The sequence below is a fragment of the Saimiri boliviensis genome, chromosome 17 (assembly GCF_048565385.1).
Source record: "Saimiri boliviensis isolate mSaiBol1 chromosome 17, mSaiBol1.pri, whole genome shotgun sequence".
Taxonomy (NCBI): Eukaryota; Metazoa; Chordata; class Mammalia; order Primates; family Cebidae; genus Saimiri; species Saimiri boliviensis.
Window position 1 is genome coordinate 49711072 of NC_133465.1, and position 20314 is coordinate 49731385.

A 20314-nucleotide genomic window follows, 5' to 3' on the forward strand; every position below is an offset into this window, starting at 1 on the left:
TTTTGTATTTTTAGTAGAGATGGAGTTTCATTATGGTGGCCAGGGTGGTCTCAAACTCCTGGCCTCAAGTGATCTAACTGCCTCGGCCTCTCAAAGTGCTGGGATTAAAGGCATGAGCCACCATGCCTAGCCCACAAATAAGATTTTTATAATACCACTTCAAGTTAAAGGATCAACTATTTTAAATAAATATGAATTCCAATTTCCTCTTCCTGAGGTGAATGGGGCAGAAATAAAAGGCTTATCAGGCCTATTATATGATTACCTTTGGCCACAAACCTAGTTTTTTCTTCCCCAAACACATAACAGGCTCTCTAGCCAAGATTTGGATAGAATGTATCTTCTTCTCATATGTGCCATTTTCTCCCTCTCTCCTCTCAGCTCAATGCAACCTCCGCCTCCTGGGTCCAAGCAATTCTTCTGTCTCAGCCTCCTAAGTAGCTGAGACTACAGGTCCCCGTCACCATGTCTGGCTGATTTTCTGTATTTTTAGTAGAGACAGGGTTTCATCTGGCTGGCCAGGACAGTCTCGAATTCCTGACCTCAAGTGATCCACCCACCTTGGGTTCCCAAAGTGCTGGGATTACAGGCATGAACCACCGTGCCTGGCCTGCCATCTTCTCTCTAGCTACCTGCTAAGACTAGAAAATCTCCCCATGCCATTTCTCCCCCTCTTACAAATATTTCATTACTTTTAGGAAGCATTTTTCAAACTACATGACATTGTCCAAAAGAACAATCATTTTGTCAAAGTATGGAGTCTCCAGGTTGAGTTGAGATTAAGCTTTCCATTTAGCAGCCACTCTGTACAACCTCGAAGTTGAAGGAACAGAACCATGTCCACATCATGCTGAAGACATCCTATCTCAAATTCCCACCACAGAAATATGGTTGGAGGTAGAGAAGGAAGAAAATGGGATGATGTAATAAAAGAATCTAAATTGCAGGCTCCCTTTGGGCATATCTATCCTAATTAATACACCTATAAGGCTTAGAAAGGCTCCCAACATCATATTTTCACACTACAAACTTTACAGTTAAGTCTGCAGTCCCAAATGCAGAATTGAGAACCCCAGAATTCTAACCCCAACCTGAAGAGGCAGGACTTGGCAAACCCTTTCTAACTCAGTATGTATACTTGAGGTTTCTCTCAGATGAGGACATTTTGGTGACTTCTAAGAGAAAAGTCTCACTTTGTTGCCCAGGCTGAAGTGCTGGGGCTATTCACATGTGTGATTCCACTACTGATCGGCATGGGAGTTTTGACCTGCTCTGTTTCTGACCTGCACCAGTTCACTTCTCCTTAGGAAACTTGGGTTGGTCCCCTGCTCCTGGGAGTTTGATGTCTACTTAGTGCAGACACCCAGTCAGCATAGCACACTATAGCCCAGAACTCCTGGGCTCAAGTGATCCCCTAGTCTCAGCCTCCCTATAAGTCAGGACTACAGGATGCGCCACCAGACCTAGCCAAAACATGGGTTATAAGGTTCATATTTTCCTTTACCTAGAATGAATGCCTAACTCCAAGGGTCTCCTGCCTACTCAAGGTCAAACTAAATTCTCACAAAGTCTCTACTGATCCTTCAAAAGAGGGAACTGTTCTTTCTGAACTGTCCTTAGTTATGCTTTGTCATTATCACTCACCTAGCAGCTATGGTATTTTGTTCTTTGACCAGTTATTCTTCTCTTTTAAATCGGCAGTATGTGTAGAGCTTCAGAGTCAGGAAGCCTGGGTTCAAATCCATTAATTACTAGCCAATCCACTTATTACTAGGTGATTTCACCTGAGTTCCAGTTCCCTTACTAAAAAACAGAGCTATCCACCTATAGATTTACAAGATTAAATGTCAGAATAAATGTAAAGCATTAAATAAGTCACAACGGTTCAATACTGCTTTTCCTCTGTGTGGGGCAGGGACTACAGCTTATCTTTATAATCAACCTTGCAGTGCATCAAACAGTATTAAGTCTAGAGAGGACATACGATAAATGTCCAGTGAATAATTCAGTTTAAACATTAGATCCTTCATTTTCCCCCAAATAAATTTTTCTACCATTTGTAGGAAGGGTTGATATAAAGTATTCTTATATTTCTATTAGGGACATATTAAGGTTATACAGTACGGTCCACCTAGCTACCACTGTGGGTAGCCCTTATTTTTAGACAGAATTAGGCTAAATGACGAAAGATACTGGCCAGAAACTTCTCAGCTTCCTACCTAAAAAGTTAATTTTTATAAAGGCAAAAGGCCCTAATCAGAGTCAGGTTTTCCAAAATTGCCTATTTTATTTCAAAAGGCTACCAAGGTCTGGCTTATTTGCCACGGAATGCCCATGTGATATTCTGTGAATTATACCTGTACCTTTCTCTTAAATTCTTTTTTTTTTTTTTTTTTTTTTTTTTTTTTTTTTTTTTTTTTTGAGACAGAGTTTCGCTCTTGTTACCCAGGCTGGAGTGCAATGGCGCGATCTCGGCTCACCGCAACCTCCGCCTCCTGGGTTCAGGCAATTCTCCTGCCTCAGCCTCCTAAGTAGCTGGGATTACAGGCACGTGCCACCATGCCCAGCTAACTTTTTGTATTTTCAGTAGAGACGGGGTTTCACCTTGTTGACCAGGATGGTCTCGATCTCTCGACCTCGTGATCCACCCGCCTCGGCCTCCCAAAGTGCTGGGATTACAGGCTTGAGCCACCGCGCCCGGCTCTTTTCTCTTAAATTCTAAAGAGGAACACAACTTTAGATAATTTCTTCTGGTGAGACTAGAGCAACATGCCTGCCTACCAAAGTAAAGGCAGAGTTCACAAAAAGATAAAAAAATTGCAGATACGTTATCAATCTGTTGTGAAAGTCTGAGCAAATTTTCTATCATACACAAAAATTCAAGTTAGATTCCAAATTGGGACATTCTCATTTGAATGGATTTAATTATCCATTTAAGCTGACTCAAAAGCTATGAGACTATATCCTTATATCTGAAAATTATACAATATGCTTTCTGAAGAGCTGCTAATAAATTAGCTTATTTTATTGAACTACTAATGCCTAGTAACAAAAACTTAAGCCATGTAACACATTTTTAGTTGGGAAATATCTTGATTCAAGAAAAGGAGACTGAACCCCACTGAAAATAAAAAGATATGAAGATCCTGTTTTCCTGAAAAATCAATAGCATTTTCCCAAAACCACATACATTTGTAGCACAGCACAGAATGGAAGAAACATTTCCCACATATCCTTAATCACATGGTGGCTGGGATTTCCATTAAACTTTCCAGAAGACCAGAAGAAAGGCAATACCTTAACAAATGATCCAGTACTTGAAGTACCCATCCACATTAAACGCTGAAAGATTAAGCCAAAGAAATGAGAATCAGGTAAATCTGAAGGTAGACTATAAATGTGCAGAAAAGGTTCACCCCAACAGCCACCCACTTATCTTTAAATGTAGACTTCAAGAGCATAAACATTCTGCCTCACAGTGTCTATTAAAACAAGCTAACTATGGCAATCGGGCTTTGTAGAACATCCGTAAAGTGGCTGTCAAGAAATATGGCTTCTTCACACAGCAAAGAGCAATAGTGTTCCTGCTCAACACTGACTGAGTTTAATAAGACACATATTTCTGTACAGTGTTCCCTAACAACAAAATACAAAGGTTTAATAAAATCTTTTCTGTATATTTTAGTATTATGCTTCTTTCTTCTATCAAAATAAAATTTGACACTAGCAGTTTATATCTGGAGTATACTAAGAATAATTCTGACTACTATCTTTCTCAAGTATTTCAAATTGATTATCTAAATTTAAAGAACAAAACCTGTTTTTATCATGTGAAAGGAATTTCAGGCATCAGAAAACAGGCAGAATTTAAGGCAGAGTATTTCCTATTGCCACTAAAGACCCATGTTCTACATTTACTCAGCTCTGAAGAAACTTGATTTTGTCTCTTTAGGGTCAAAAAACTATCCACAGTTTCTTTCTCTCACCAGATAGCAACTCTGCTCTCCCAACAGGGACTGAGGCTTAGTCTTCCTTTGTAACTATGCAATGCAAACATAGTTGTCTATGGCACGAAAGAGATGCTCAGTATTTAACAAACTGGGTTGTGGCTTACACCTGTACTCCCAACATTTTGGGAGGCTGAGGTAGAAGGACTGCTTGAGGACAGGAGTTCAAGACCAGTCTGGGCAACATAGTAAGACTGTCTCTCAAAAAAAAATTTTTTAAAATTATCTGGGCACAGTGGTGTGCGCTTTGTAGTTCCAGCTATATGGGAGGCTGAGGTAGGAGGACTGCTTGAGTCCAGGAGTAAAAGGGCACAGTGAACTATGATTATGCCACTATACTCCAGCCTTGGTGACAGAGCAAGAATCTGTCCTTTTTCTTTTGAGACAGTCTCCCTCTGTCACCCAGGCTGAAGTGCAGTGGTGCAATTTTGGCTCAACACAACCTCTGTCTCCTGAGTTCAAGCGATTCTCATGCCTCAGCCTCCCAAGTAGCTGGGACTACAGATGCGTGCCACCATGCCTGGCTAATTTATATTTTTAGTAGAGACAGGGGTTTCACCATGTTAGCCAGGACGGTCTTGAACTCCTGACCTCAGATGATCTGCCTGCCTTGGCTTCCCAAAGTGCTGGGATTACAGGTATCAGCCACTGAACCAGGCTGAACCTGTCAAAAAACAACAACAAAAAAACAAACCCACAAGAATGTGTTGTATCTTGACCACTATTTCTGGCTAAGAATAATCTGGCCTTCTTCAAATCTCAACCACTTCTTTTCCTCTTATGTGAATGATCCTGTATACCAAAACCACAGCCTCTGTTGAAATCCCCACTGTTTAAAAAAAAAAAAAAAAAAAAAAAAAAAAACAAAACATTAACAAAACCTTAACGTGGGTCTCCTCTCCCCTTCCTAACTGAAGCAATCATGCTGTTGTTTTTGTTGCCTAGGTAAGCCTAATTCATGTCTCAGAGTTTGATGTTTATGGATAAGATCACCCAAGATATCACCAGGTGGTGGGTGAGAGAAAAGATCAGGAGGGACTATAGAATGTTTCAGTATTAAACTACCCAGGAAAGGAAGATTATATATGAATGGTTAGGAAAAGCCAAGTTACTGAACATTAGATGCAAATTATTCCGTTTAGCATATGCCTATTAGTGATGAAAATTAATTTTATTCAGTAACAGAGAAAAACAAATATTTGGTAATAAAGAAAACTAGATACTAATGCCAATTACAGATAGTAAAAAAAAATAAAAATTATTTTTATTTTTACTGAGATACAGTATCCCTCTGTCACCTAGGCTGGAGTGCAGTGATTTCGGCTCCCTGCAACCTCCACCTGCCACTTTCAAGCGATTCTCCTGCCTCAGCCTCCCAACAGCTGGGATTATAGGTGCCCACCACCTCGCCCACTAATTTTTTGTGTTGGGATTACAGGCATGAGCCACTGTACCTGGCCCCAATTTTTTTTCTTCTTGAGACAAGAGCCTCATTCTGTTGCCCAGGCTGGTGTACAGTGGTGTGATACTGGCTCACTGTAACCTCTGCCTCCCAGGTTGAAGCGATTCTACTGCCTCAGCCTCTTGAGGACCACAGGCCTGTGCCACCACACCGGGCTAATTATTTTTGAGATGGAATCTTGCTCTGTCCACCCAGGCTGGAGTGCAGTGGTGATCTCAGCTCACTGCAGCCTCCGCCTCCTAGGTTCCAGTAATTCTCCTGCCTCAGCCTCCCAGGTAGCTGAGATTACAAGCATGTGCCACCATGCCCGGCTAGGCTAATTTTTGTATTTTTAGTAGACATGGGGTTTCACATGTTGGCCAGAATGGTCTCGATCTCTTGACCTTGTGATCTGCTCGCCTTGGCCTCCCAAAGTGCTGGGATTACAGGTGTGAGCCACTGTGCCTGATGTATGGTATATTCTTTTTTTTTAAATTACTTTTTGTTCTTCCAAATTCATGTTGAAATCCTATGGTATATTCTTTAACAGCACCAAATGTGCCTGCTTTAAGGCATTTATATATAATCAACATATACATACACACATGTACATATGTATATGCAGTATATATTTTCACCACCACCACCATGAAAATTTAAACTGGTTAATGAGGTTTTAAAAACAACTTTTGAGATAGAATTCATATACCCTAAAATTTACCCCCCACCATTTTTTTTTTTTACCCCCCACCTTTTTTTGAGACAGGGTTTTGCTTGTCACTGCACTGGAGAGCAGTGGCACAATCATAGCTCACTGCAGCCTCGACCTCCCAGGCTCAAGTGATCCTTCCCATCTCAGCGTCGTCTTCTTTTTTTTTTTTTAATTTCTTTTTTTTAAAATTTCATTTTTTAAAAATTAAAATTTTTTTTTAGATGGGGTTTCACCATGTTGGCCTGGCTGGTCTCAAACTCCTGACCTCAGGTGATCCGCCCACCTTGGTCTCCCAAAGTGCTAGGATTACAGGCTTGAGCCACCTCATCGCAGCTTCTCAAGTTGTTGGGACCACAGATGCACTCCATCATGCCCGGCTAATTTATTTTTATTTTTTGTAGAGACAGGATCTCCATATGTTGCCCAAGATAGTCTCAAACTCCTTGGATCAAGGGATCCTCCTGCCTTGGCCTCCCAAAGAGTTGATATTACAGGTGTGAGCCTGTAATCTGCTTCTGGCCCAAATTCACACATCTGAAGTGTCAAATTTAGTGGGTTTTAGTATATTCTTAGAATTGTGCAAGTATCACCACTACCTAATTTTGGAACATTTTCATTTCTCCCAAAAGAAACTTCATACCCATAAGCAGTTACTCCCCATTTCCCCTCTGCTAAGCCCCAGGAAACTACAAATCTGCTTTTTGTCTCTATGTATTTGTTTATCTTAGACTTTTTATAGAAATGAAATCGTACAATATGGGGTCTTTTACAATCAGCTTCTTTCACTTAGCATACAATTTTCAAGATTCATGCATGTTGCATATATTAAGTCCTTCCTTTTTATTGCTTAATAATATTCCATTGTACAGATGTATCACATTTTATCCATTTACCAGTTGATGGACATTGGGGTTATTTCCCTTTTTGGCTATTATTAACATTTTAATGCAAGTTTTTATGTGGACATGTTTACATTTCCCTTGGGTATATATTAGTAATATGGTAACTTTGTATTTAATGTTTTGAGGAAGTGTCAAAAACTTTTCCAGAAGTGCTCTATCATTTCACTATCTCATCAGTAATGTAGGAGGGCTCCAATTTCTTGGTATCTTCTCCAATACTTTGCTAGTGTATCATTTTTGTTTTAGCCATCCTAGTGGGCATGAAATGGTATATATAATATTGTGGTTTTTGTAGGTAATGAGTTTTATGTATACAGGTTAAGTATCTCTTACATTAAATACTTAGAACCAGAAGTATTTTAGATCTTGGGCTTTTTTAGATTTTAAAATATCTGCATTGTATATTTACTGCTTGAGCATCCCACATCTGAAAACCCAAAATGCTCCAATAAGCATTTCCTTTGAGTGTCATGTTGGCACTCACAAACTTTTGAATTTTGGAGCATTTTGGATTTAAATTTTTTGAATTTAGGATGCTCAATCTGCATTTACATGGCACCCCAGAACATATCTGGGGACAAAGATTTGCCCCATAAGTAAAACTTGAAGGTGCATAAGTCATTAGAGCTGTTTGGTCCAAAGAAAACGGGGGCCCGGCATGGTGGCTCAAGCCTGTAATCCCAGCACTTTGGGAGGCCAAGGCGGGTGGATCACGAGGTCGAGAGATCGAGACCATCCTGGTCAACATTATGAAACCCCGTCTCTACTAAAAATACAAAACATTAGCTGGGCATGGTGGCATGTGCCTGTAATCCCAGCTACTCAAGAGGCTGAGGCAGGAGAATTGCCTGAACCCAGGAGGCGGAGGTTGCGGTGAGCCGAGATCGCGCCATTGCACTCCAGCCTGGGTAACAAGAGCGAAACTCCGTCTCAAAAAAAAGAAAAGAAAATGGAACAACAACAACCCAGTTCAGAGCTCTCTTTACAGTGCTGTCACTAAATAACTTATTATTACTTAGGTTGTTTTAATCTTTCAGACTACAATAGAACAAAGAGTCTAATCCCAGAATCTCTACCATAGTGTATCACTGTGATGAACTAAGTGTAAGAGGCAGACAGGTTGAAACTGTAGAGCAAAAGTAAGGCAGAATCATTTTTAGTCAACTGGGATTGTATGCCAAGATGAAGAACAGTTAGAAATACATAACAAGAGAATGCCTGGTTTACCTGGCAACATTAGGTCCTGAAGGGTGTGTTTGAAGTCACCCCTCCTCACAAAAGCAGAGAGCTCCCCTAAGCAGAGGGGATTTTTTTCAAGATTTTTTTTTTTTTTTTTTTAAGATGGAGTCTCATTCTGTCACCCAGACTGGAGCAGTGGCATGATCTCCGCTCATTGCAACCTCTGCCTCCCAGGTTCAAGCAATTCTCCTGCCTCAGCCTCCTGAGTAGCTGGGATTACAGGTGTGTGCCACTACACCCGGCTAATTTTTTTTTTTTGTATTTTTAGTAGAGAAGAGGTTTCACTATGTTGGCCAGGCTGGTCTTGAACTCCTGACCTCAGGTGATCCACCTGCCTTGGCATCCCGAAGTGCTGGGATTACGGGTGTGAGCCACAATGCCTGGCCTTCAACAGATTTATTTCAAGGTTACCTATGTTGTGATTGCTAGGTCTAAAACGTTTACTCCCAACATAAGCAGAGGGGGTGAGTAAATAAGACTTAAGAAACATGCTAAATTTTTGGAGGACTAGCCAAATGATGTCAATTTTCTTATTAAGCAAAACAGACCCCAAGAAAATGGAATAAAGAACCACTGAACCCAACATTTTCACCCTGCTGCTATAAGTTATTAAAATAAAACTACAACATGTTCATGTGCTGAGAAGCATTCCTTTCTTCAAACCTGTGTTGTTTCTTAAAGCATAATCTCTTAACAGAGCTATGCTAAGTCGACATTTATAAAGCCATGACATTCATGATACTTTCTAATTTCCCAAATGGATTTCACATCTTTGCCAATAATCACTTTTTAATTTTCTCTCTCTCTCTCTTCTTTTTTTTTGGGAACAAGTTTCACCCTTGTTGCTCAGGATGGAGTGCAGTGGCGTAATCTCGGCTCACTGCAACGTCTGCCTCCCAGGTTCAAGTGATTCTCCTGCCTCAGCCTCCTGAGTAGCTGGGATTACAGGCACGTGCCACCACACATGGCTAATTTTGTATTTTTACTAGAGATGGGCTTTCTCCATGTTGGTCAGACTGGTCTTCAACTCCTGACCTTGTGATCCACCTGCCTTGGCCTCCTGAAGTGCTGGGATTACAGGTGTGAGTCACTGCACCCGGCCTACTTTTTGATTTTCTAAGGATAAAACATTCTGTAAACACCCAAAATATTGAGTACCTAGGGAGTATTCTCATGAGTATATATCTTATCTGGATGATTTCACTTCTTAGAAGTGTCATTCTTTTTATGTTAGCCCTAGAATTATCTTTTCTCACTTTCCTTTTTTTTTGAGACTGAGTTTCGCTCTTGTTACCCAGGCTGGAGTGCAATGGCGCGATCTCGGCTCACCGCAACCTCCGCCTCCTGGGTTCAGGCAATTCTCCTGCCTCAGCCTCTTGAGTAGCTGGGATTACAGGCACGTGCCACCATGCCCAGCTAATGTTTTGTATTTTTAGTAGAGACGGGGTTTCACCATGTTGGCCAGGATGGTCTCGATCTCTCGACCTCGTGATCCACCCGCCTCGGCCTCCCAAAGTGCTGGGATTACAGGTTTGAGCCACCGCGCCCGGCCTTCACTTTCCTTTTTTATACACTTCTATGTTTTTTTCCCACTGACTAACAACACTGCACTGAAAAAGGAACCCAGTATGCATTTATTCAAATATGTATTGGCTTGGGAGAGGTCTAACTGATTTGATGTTCTTACTGTCCTGATGCCGTATGTATCAAGTTTACAGAGGGAGGATCACATGCTGTAAAATATCTTGACAGGCAAAAAATCTAATCAGTAAACAGTGAAAAATTCAAGTGGAAAGTGGCCACGCCAAACTTCAATTAAGTCCTTGTGAAGTCTAAAAATGATCATTCCTTTCATCGCCAAGGAAATTCTCAGAGAATACTTCAATTTAGAACCTGTTTCATTTTTGAATAATGAGAAATAATCTAAAATTTCTGTTCCTTGGTAATACATGTTATCGGGTAATGAAACAGTCAACTAAGAGTAAGTAATCCTGTCAAAAAGGAGTTGCAAACAGTTTAGTTAATGTTAACTAAATCATGTATTAACAGAGTCTATTCTGTACAAATCAGAATAGTCACTGGTGGCTGCTGGAGGCTTCACTGTTTTAGTTTAGCTACTTAAAGCTCAGGGAACTACTGCTTTTGTTCACAACTGAAACAGACCTTGGAATTAAATAAGAGTTCAGTCCTTTCAGAAAATGTAAAAAGTACAGTTTTCATATGAAGGGTATTTTAGCAGAAAAAAGAGGAAGGCTCAAAGTATCTTCCTCTGACTGAGACACTGATTCTTTCTACAGTTAAAGAATTCTTTTTTTTCTTTTTTTTTTTTTTTTGAGACAGGGCCTTGCTCAATATATTGCCCAGGCTTGAGTGCAGTGGCATGATCTTGGCTCACTGCAATGTCCACCCCCTGGGCTCAAGTGATCCTCCTACCTCAGCCCCTCCAGTACCTGGGACCACAAGAAACTGCCACCACATCCAGCTAATTTTGTGGGGGGATTTTCTGTAGAGACTGAGTTTTGCCACGTTGCCCAGGCTGGTCTCGCACTCCTGGGCTCAAGTGGTCTGTCTGCCTCAGTATCCTAAAGTGCTGGGATTACAGGTATGAGCCACTGCATTGGCCTAAAGAATTTTGATAATCTGGATCAGACTACCAGAGATTGAAATTGCAAGGAAGTTGGTCCCAACACTATTAGCAAGGAGGCAGCTTTTCAATGTGCCAGTTTCCCATCATCAGTCAGAATCCATGGGAACTTGTGTGGGAAGAAGGGTAAAACATAGGCCTGACTCACAAATTCAAATGTTTAGAGGAGTTCACCAGGTAACATAATGAGTCCACAGATTTGTGTAAGAGAAAAGATGAAGTGAAGATCACAGCTTAGTTGGAGAGTGAGCAAACAGATAGCAACTGTTCACCTTTAGTCCACTGTTATGTTGAAATGTAGGCCCAAAGTTGTCAGATAATTTTAATTTTTCAAGATAAACCAAAGTCTAAATTTTGTAAAATCCAATTTTTTAAATTTGGGAATCAACTGAAATTAAAAAGGGGAAAACTAATAACATGGAGGCTAGATAAGATACATCTGTGAGATAACTGGTGACCTCTAGCTTATGTACTAGAAAGACCTTTAGTGGCACAAACAAGAGGGTAAGATTAGAAAAAAAATCCCAAGTAGGTAACAAAGTATAAAGGAAGCCGCCAGAGAGTAAGAGAGAGAGAGAAAGAGAAAGAGAGAGAGAGAAAGAGAGAGAGAGAGAGAGAGACAGCGAGCGTGCGCACAAGAGAGAGAGCAAGAGAGAGACAGGAGAGAGGAGAGGGAGGGAGGGAGGAAAGGAGGGGAAAAGGAAAGGAAGAAAGAAAAAGGGGAAGGAAGGAAAGAAGGAAGGGAAAAAGGGAAGGAAGATTACTAAGGTGCTGCTATTAATTTACTTTTGAGGAAGAGAATGTTCTTTGGAGTCCAAATTTTAGGCCCTTGAAATGCTAAAGAAAATGACTTCCACTGTGATATCCATTAGCAGACAAATTTTTAAAAAAGATATATAAAATAATTAAGGAGGCAAGGAAGTAGGAATAGAAAAATCTTTAGTTTCAGGCCGGGCGCGGTGGCTCAAGCCTGTAATCCCAGCACTTTGGGAGGCCGAGGCGGGTGGATCACGAGGTCAAGAGATCGAGACCATCCTGGTCAACATGGTGAAACCCCATCTCTACTAAAAATACAAAAAATTAGCTGGGCATGGTGGCGCGTGCCTATAATCCCAGCTACTCAGGAGGCTGAGGCAGGAGAATTGCCTGAACCCAGGAGGCGGAGGTTGCGGTGAGCCGAGATCGTGCCATTGCACTCCAGCCTGGGTAACAAGAGCGAAACTCCATCTCAAAAAAAAAAAAAAAAAAAAAAAAAAAAAAAGAAAAATCTTTAGTTTCAAATTTGTCTGTAACTTATACTAAGCCAACAAAGGTAGGAGATGATCAGTACTAATGTCTACTGAGCAGTCAGGTGTATCAAAATTAACTCATTTAAAAAGGAATCATCTTTGGGTTTCTTCAGAAATAGAAAGACCTACTCCTGGAGATTTCAAAATGTATTAACACTGATCACTTGAAAACTAGGGTTAAACTACTGAAAAGAGCCAAAATATCTAATCAGCTTCTGTATCTCTGAAGTTAATTAAGCTGGGTCTTAATATTTTGTGTTAATGACTCTTCATAAAATATTGGAAAATATGAGAAAAATGAATGAATAGGGAGAGACATATAACACCCCCGCATCCTGTCAGGAAAAAAAACAACCTAAACTTTGAATAAAAGTGACCATATAGCTCCTTTTTGAGATTATTTGTGCTTATTAAAGGTAAGGGTATGTTTAAGATCCTGCCTCTACTATAGTTTACCACTAACATAATACATTATTTCCCTGAAAAATCTTAATTGTGAAAATCTGATAGAAGATGGAAACTAGGAACTGCTAATACAGGGTTCAAAGTACTTACCTATTATCTCAGATTCATAATAATCCTGTGTGCCTTCCTGGAAGACAAGACAGGGTGTCTTTATGATTTTAGAACACGAATTTGGAAAAATGGTAGGTCCGTTTGTACGGTAAGTTCATGTCCATCAAAGAGGAATGAAAAATATATCCTTCTTCCTGGTAGGGGCTATTTAGCTGTGTTGTACCAAGGTCAATTAAAGATTCCTTAGAAATTATTTGTTTTTTTTCTTTTCCAAGACAGGGTCTTGCTCTGTCACCCAGACAAGGGTACAAAGGTATGATCACAGCTCACTGCAGCCTCAAACTCCTGGGCTCAAGCAATCCTCCTGCTCAGCCTCACAAGTAGCTGAGACTTACACTACACTGTGTATGTCACCACAACAGAGTATTTAATTTTTTTTTTTTTTAAGAGAGACACGAGTATTGCTCTGTCACGCAGGCTCAGGGGCAGTGGCACAATTATAGCTCACTGCAGCCTTGAACTCCTGGCCTCAAGAGATCTTCCTGCCTCAGCCTCCTAAGTAGCTGGGATTACAGGCACGAGCCACTGAACCCAGCAGGTTCCTCAGAAATTCCAAGTTCAGGGAAGAGATGAACTATGAAAAATTTAGTGCTGTGCTTCTTTTGTTTATATATTTATAACATTCTGTTTTGAGATTTTACTGTTTATATTAAAACAGCAGTATGAAGAAAGGTGAAAAAGCCTACCTTTCAAGCAAATGAACAACATTCCACCAAAAAACAAGCTTGTAATATATATATATTTTTTAATACCTAAGATGAGCTTTGGTTAAGATTAAGAAATAAACTCACATGCATTCATTAATCATACCAGCTAAAGATTTTTCTCAGACCAGGGATCACAGATATATACTCTTTATTAGTGAACAGGCAGTCCATGAGTTCTTCATGAGTAATCTTAATTTTGTATTTTTATTTTAATGATACTCTAAAAAAGAATAAGTGAATATTCTAGATCTAGATGAACACTTTATAAATGTTTACAACATAACAGATGACGTAACATGATAATAATTTGTTTGTACTAAGAAAGGCCAAATGACTATCTATCTATCTATCTATGAAAGTTTTTTGTTAATTCTGATAGAACAGGGTTTTCAGCCTCAGCAATATTAACTGCCATTTTGCCTCTGTTTCAAGGGGCTTTCCTGTGCACTGCAAGATGTTACCAGCATCCTTGGCCTCTAACTACTAGATGTCAGTAGTATCACACCCTTAAGTTGGGACAACCAAAAATGTCCAGAGTCATTGCCAAGTGCCTCCTGGGTGACAAAATCTCCCTAGATTGAGAATGGCTGCAATATAGAAAAGTGGGAAGAACTGAGGTAACACAAGGTGTGCAGGAGCATAAATATGTCAAATTCAAATGAACCAAAGATGTAACAATTTCTACTACATTCAGGTTGAAGACACTGTCACTAAAACATTATCATAGATCACATTAATGTTGTCAATGTCAATTTTATTAAATTGTAAATCTGTTTTGCTTTGATATAATTTTTTCCCTTAAAAGGCAAGTCTATACATTATTCCAGTTTGAATTATACTTTTTCCTGGTTTATGTTTTCTATTTTTTTTTGAGATAGAGTCTTGTTCTGTCACTCAGGCTGAGTGCAGCGGTGCCATCTCGGTTCACCACAACAACCTCCACCTCCTGAGCTTAAACAATTCTCTCGCCTACAGTAGCTGGGATTACAGAAACATGCCACCAAGCTTGGCTAATTTTTTTCTTATTTTTAGTAGAGATGGGTTTCACCATGTTGGACAGGCTAGTCTTGAACTCCTGACCTCAAGTGATCTGCCCACCTTGGCCTTCCAAAGTGTTGGGATTACAGGTGTAAGCTACCACGCCCAGTCTTTTTTCTAGTTAAAACTAGACTCAGAAGTCATCCATCAACTAGTGTGTAATCTTTCCTTTTTTTTTTTTAAGGGAGAGTCTTGCTCTGTCGCCCAGTCTGGAGTGCCATGGCATGATTTTGCCTCACTGCAACCTCCACCTCCCAGGTTCAAGCGATTCTCATGCCTCAACCCCTCAAATAGCTGGGATTACAGGCATGTGCCATCATGCCTGATAATTTTTTTTTTTTTTTTTTTTTGAGACGGAGTTTCGCTCTTGTTACCCAGGCTGGAGTGCAATGGCGCGATCTCGGCTCACCGCAACCTCCACCTCCTGGGTTCAGGCAATTCTCTTGCCTCGCCTCCTGAGTAGCTCGGATTACAGGCATGTGCCACCATGCCCAGCTAATTTTTTGTATTTTTAGTAGAGACGGGGTTTCACCATATTGACCAGGATGGTCTCGATCTCTTGACCTCGTGATCCACCCGCCTCGGCCTCCCAAAGTGCTGGGATTACAGGCTTGAGCCACCGCGCCCGGCTATGCCTGTTAATTTTTGTAGTTTTAGTAGAGACAAGGTTTCATTGTGTTGGCCAGGATGGTCTCGAACTGACCTCAGTTCGAGATAACTGATTAAAAAATTGTATCAAAGCAAAACAGTGATTCTGTATGCCTTGACCTCCCTAAGTGCTAGGATTATAGGTGTGAGCCACCGTGCCTGGCAACCCTTTCTAAATATCCTTTTTCTGCCTAAGGTATCTTCTGTTAATATATCGCAGATATTTCTTAATTGAAAACATTCTCAAGAGCCCAAAAACTTGGGTATATACTTACATACTCAATGTCTGTCGTTAATTAAATAAAAATAAGTAACCTAAGAAAGTTTTTTGTTTTTTTTGAGATGGAGTTTCGCTCTTGTTACCCAGGCTGGAGTGCAATGGCACGATCTCAGCTCACCGCAACCTCTGCCTCCCGGGTTCAGGCAATTCTCCTGCCTCAGCCTCCTGAGTAGCTGGGATTACAGGCACGTGCCACCATGCCCAGCTAATTTTTTGTATTTTTAGTAGAGACGGGGTTTCACCATGTTGACCAGGATGGTCTCAATCTCTTGACCTTGTGATCCACCCGCCTCGGCCTCCCAAAGTGCTGGGATTACAGGCTTGAGCCACCGAGCCCAGCCTGTTTTGTTTTTTTGAGTCAAGGTCTTGCTCTGTCGCCTGGTGTGAAGTGCAGTGGCATGATCATGGCTCACTGCAACCACAAACTCCTGGGCTCAAGTGATTCTCCCACCTCAGCCTCTGGAGTAGCTGGGGTCACAGACATGCGCCACCACACCCAGCTAATTATATTTTATGTAGAAACTGAGGGAGGGAGTGAGCCTTGCTGCATTGCTCAGGGCGGTCTTGAACTCCTGGGCTCAAGTGATCTCCCTGCCCTGGCCTTGCAAAGTGGTGCGATTACAGGCGTGAGCCACTGTGCCTGGCCTGAAATTTTTAAATTATAAATACACTGAAAAACTGGAAAAGGTCCTGGATAGGAAGTACTCACTGCTGCATTTTTCTTTCCTGAAAAATGAGTCTTTGAAAGAGTAAAAAAGTAACTGTCAATACAGCTTGTGTATGTACACACACACACACACACACACACACACACACATTCACTCTCTCTCTCTCTCTCTCAATTTCTCTTCTTTGAATCAAGCAAAGCTGACAATATATTAAAAGAATGTCCAAAGGTATACAGTAAGTTGAAAAGCTGTCTTGAATACAAGTCCATCAGTGGAAGAATCTTAAATTGGTTAGTTGTAGTTAAATGTGGGAGACTGTTCCAAAAGAGTATATCACAACCAACTTATAATTTCTCCCCATTCTAGTAAGAGTAAAACTTGGTCAAAGATTGCCTTTTACTTGTGAATGAGGTATGGTTGGCTGGAAGATGAAGGTTAAAAAAAATCTTAGTTCAACAAATCTAGTTTAAGAGATATCATTCCGATGCTCATAAATTTACAAGTTTAACAAATATGACTATTGTACCCCCCAAAGACCTAGTAAGTTATGCTAAAGTCACCCAAGATCAAATAGCTTGAAATTCTTTAATAAGCCAGAACTGTCCTATAGGTTGTAACAATTTATTTTCCCCTTCTAATCTCCCAGGGAGATTATTGCCATCTCCTATATATCAGTAACTAGTTAGGTATAATTTTCTTTTCTAAACTGATGGGGTGGCGGCCAGGGGATGAAGGCAAAGACTGCAAATAAAGTGTAATTCATTTGTCAACTCTTCAACATGCAGCATCAGAGTTTTTTGTTAAAGTTAACATAGCATCTAATTTTATTTTCCTTCTCAAGATTTATCTAACTTCCAAGGTACACTGAATAACAAAATGACTTAATAATAGAAAACAGTAGCCAATAAAGCATGAACTCTTACATAGGGAAGTTCAAAAAAACACAGTCTGCTGAATAACTCTTAGAAGTTTAACATGTTAAGAGCAGAAACGGAAACAAAGCTCCCAGTGACCCTCAGCTGAATTACAAAATTAAATAAAAATTTAGAAATCAATCAAAGGCAAAAACATTATGTAAGATTTAAGAAACACAATTCATCAAATAATAGTCTATATGTGGGGGTGGTGGGCTGGAGGGGGTGTCTATGTCAGGATTTCTGCTACTAAAAAAATGAAGTATGTCAGATAACTGCAGATAAAGACTGGGAGACACAAGAAATCACAGACACCAAGCTTTTGGGGGTATACTCATAAAATTCAATCGTTGTAACAATAGATAAGGTACCTTATTCTCTGTTAGCAAGTAACCATAACTCACCTGCTTGTGTGCATGATCATAGGAGTTGATATGGTTATCAAATTCCTGATGTTTTTGATACTGCTTATCACAGAGTTCACAGTAAAAGTTGGCTCTGAGGTCTTCCAAGGCTTTGGCAATTGCCTTCTCTTTGTCAACATAATCCTGCAAGAATCACAAAATACAAAGAAACAAAAAAATGAACTTGGTAAAACTTTAAGTGAACGTTATAATATTCCAAAACCCGAAAAAATCTGAAATCTGAAATACCTTTGGTCTCAACCAGTTTGGATAAGGGATACTCAATCTGTATTAATACTCTAGTTTTTAGACACTAAGGCAAAAAGCATTACCTAGTCTGTAGCCAATGATGGAGTTAAATATTCTATGGTCATTCTCCATATAAGCTGCACTGGTTGGAAAGCCAGTCCACAGATACGTATTATCTGCTGGTCTTAGTGAGATTTAAAACTGTGGGATGCTTACATGTGAGAAGAGGGTGGAGAAAAACAACAACAACAACAACAACAATTGTGGGACTGACTCAAAGGCAGTCCAATTTGCCTCAGCAGTTCCACTTAAAAACTAGACATCGAAAGATACCTCAAGTGAAACACGTTCTGTTTTGGGGGCAGGAAAAATAAAAAGAAAGAAAAAAAAAGATACCTTAAAAAGAAAAAATTGAAAAGATACCTCAAAGCAAGTTGAGTATATTCATTTGCTAATGTTGCACAGAAGGATGAGAAAGGGAGAGGAATGCTAGGTGACTACTTGCTAGACTTTTAGAGCATGGCAGATACATTACTTTCATAATGAGCAACTCCTTCTAGCAGACTGATCTAAGAAAAATAAGTGTTATCTCGAAGACCACATCTACAGAACTATATCTATAGTTTCAAAGTAGCTCTATCATCTCCCAAAGGAACTACTTAATCAGTAAGCAAGAACAGGTTGTATTTTCTTGAGTGGCAGCACTGAACTAATTTGGATAGACTTATTACAACTGAAAAGTGAGTATGTATAGCATATTGCTATTTTTGCCCTATCTAATCCTTCACAATAATTTTCTCTGAGAGTCCTGGACAGTTTCATGTTGTCTGGCTATTAAACAACTTATGGCTTTTTTTTTTTTTTTTTTTAAGACAGGGTCTCTCTCTGTTGCCCAGACTGGAATGCAGTACAGATCATGGCCCACTGCAGCCTCCACATCCTGGGCTCAAGCAATCTTCCCATCTCAGCCTCCTAAGTAGCTGGGACTATAGGCATGTATCAGCAAACATAGCTAACTTTTGTATTTTTTGGGAGATGAGGTCTCACTATGTTGCCAAAGCTGGTCACAAACTCCTGGACTCAACTGATCCTCCCACCTTGGCCTCTCAAAGTACTGACATTATGGGTGTCTGCTCCCACACCTGGCTGCAAATTTACTTTAAACAACAGAACTAGAGTTCCTAGTATGAATGTAGCAGTATAGGAAAACAGCTTTGATTTTCTTTTTGAGTATCATGTAAAAACAAAATTGTGAATAAAAAAAAAAACCCCACCAATTGCATTTTCAGAAGAACTGGGCAACAGATATAATCTGGAGAATGAATAACACACAGAAAGTAAGTTAAGCTCTTTATAGAACCCAAATGAGGGAAATGTAGCAGAAGCCACATAAAGCAAAATTAAGCAGTATCAAAAAAGCCAAAAGTGGCAATTTCAGAAAATAGCCAAACACATATACTATACATAAAAGGGTCCTCTGAAGTAATATACCTGTATCTTTTGCACTCATCAAGAACTTCTGAGATCTGAGAAGAGCAAAGAGATGAGCTTGGGTTGAGGGCGATGAGGAAACATTTGCAGTTCAAAGAACGCACATAGACAAAAGCAAAAAGTTCTGCCCAATTGTGGCAAATCTAAGAAAAGGCTGGGACTGGGTGCGGTGGCTCACGCTTGTATCTCAGCACTTTGGGAAGCCAAGGCAGGCAGATGGCTTGAACTCAAGAGTTCAAGACCAGCCTGGGCAACACAGTGAAACCCTGTCTCTACCAAAAATACAAAAAATTAGCCAGGCATGGTGTCATGTGCCTTTGGTCCCAGCTACTTGGGAGGCTGAAGTGGGAGTATCACTTGAGCCTGGGAGGTGGAGGTTGCAGTCAGCTGAGATCACGCCACTGCACTCCAGCCTGGGTGCCAGAGTGAAACCTTGTCTCATAAAAAAATAAAAGGCCGAGCACGGTGGCTCCTGCCTGTAATCCCAGCACTTTGGGAGGCTGAGCTGGGTGGATTACAAGGTCAAGAGATCAAGACCATCCTGGCCAACATGGTGAAACCCCGACTCTACTAAAAATAGAAAAATTAGCTGGGCATGGTGGCAGGCACCTGTAGTCCCAGCTACTCAGGAGGCTGAGGCAGGAGAACTGCTTGAACTTGGGAAGCAGAGGTTGCAGTGAGCCAAGATCGCTCCACTGCATTCCAGCCTGGCAACAGAGAGAGACTCTGTCTCAAATAAAAAAGAAAGGGCACAACACAGTGTGCCAATGAATATAGTCCCAGAATAGTCAGTGACAATCAATAGTGTAGTAAAGTTATTGAATCTTGAAGATGGACTCCTTTCAGCAGCTAGGCAAAAACCATCAAGGAAGAGAACATCAGGCCAGTCTTTGATCTCTTCAGCAACACACAAACACTCAAACTCACACACTCTCAATTCCTGAAGACAGTGGTACAATAAATACTACAAGATACCTAAGGAAAGTATTAACTGAGGCTTTTATATGTATCTTTCAAATATAAGGGATACACACATGTATATATGGAGTTATATGTATGTGTACATATATACACACATACACATATGTTAATATATATTTGTAAT

General features: G+C 40.3%; 1 protein-coding gene across 11 annotated transcripts in view; it reads right to left on the bottom strand.

Annotated features, from left to right (window-relative positions):
* The window catches only part of GPATCH8 (G-patch domain containing 8), a 107873-nt gene that overhangs the window by 13334 nt on the left and 74225 nt on the right, over positions 1–20314 (bottom strand). For 8 of the 11 annotated variants that reach the window (XM_074388750.1, XM_074388754.1, XM_074388752.1 and 5 more), the window contains 2 exons: positions 17470–17613; positions 12790–12826 (listed from right to left, as the gene is read on the bottom strand). In XM_074388750.1, the coding sequence (XP_074244851.1) occupies positions 12790–12826; positions 17470–17613 (181 nt within the window). The remainder of the gene's footprint in view (positions 1–12789; positions 12827–17469; positions 17614–20314) is intronic. The other 3 variants (XM_003943619.3, XM_003943618.4, XM_074388758.1) reach the window with 1 other exon arrangement.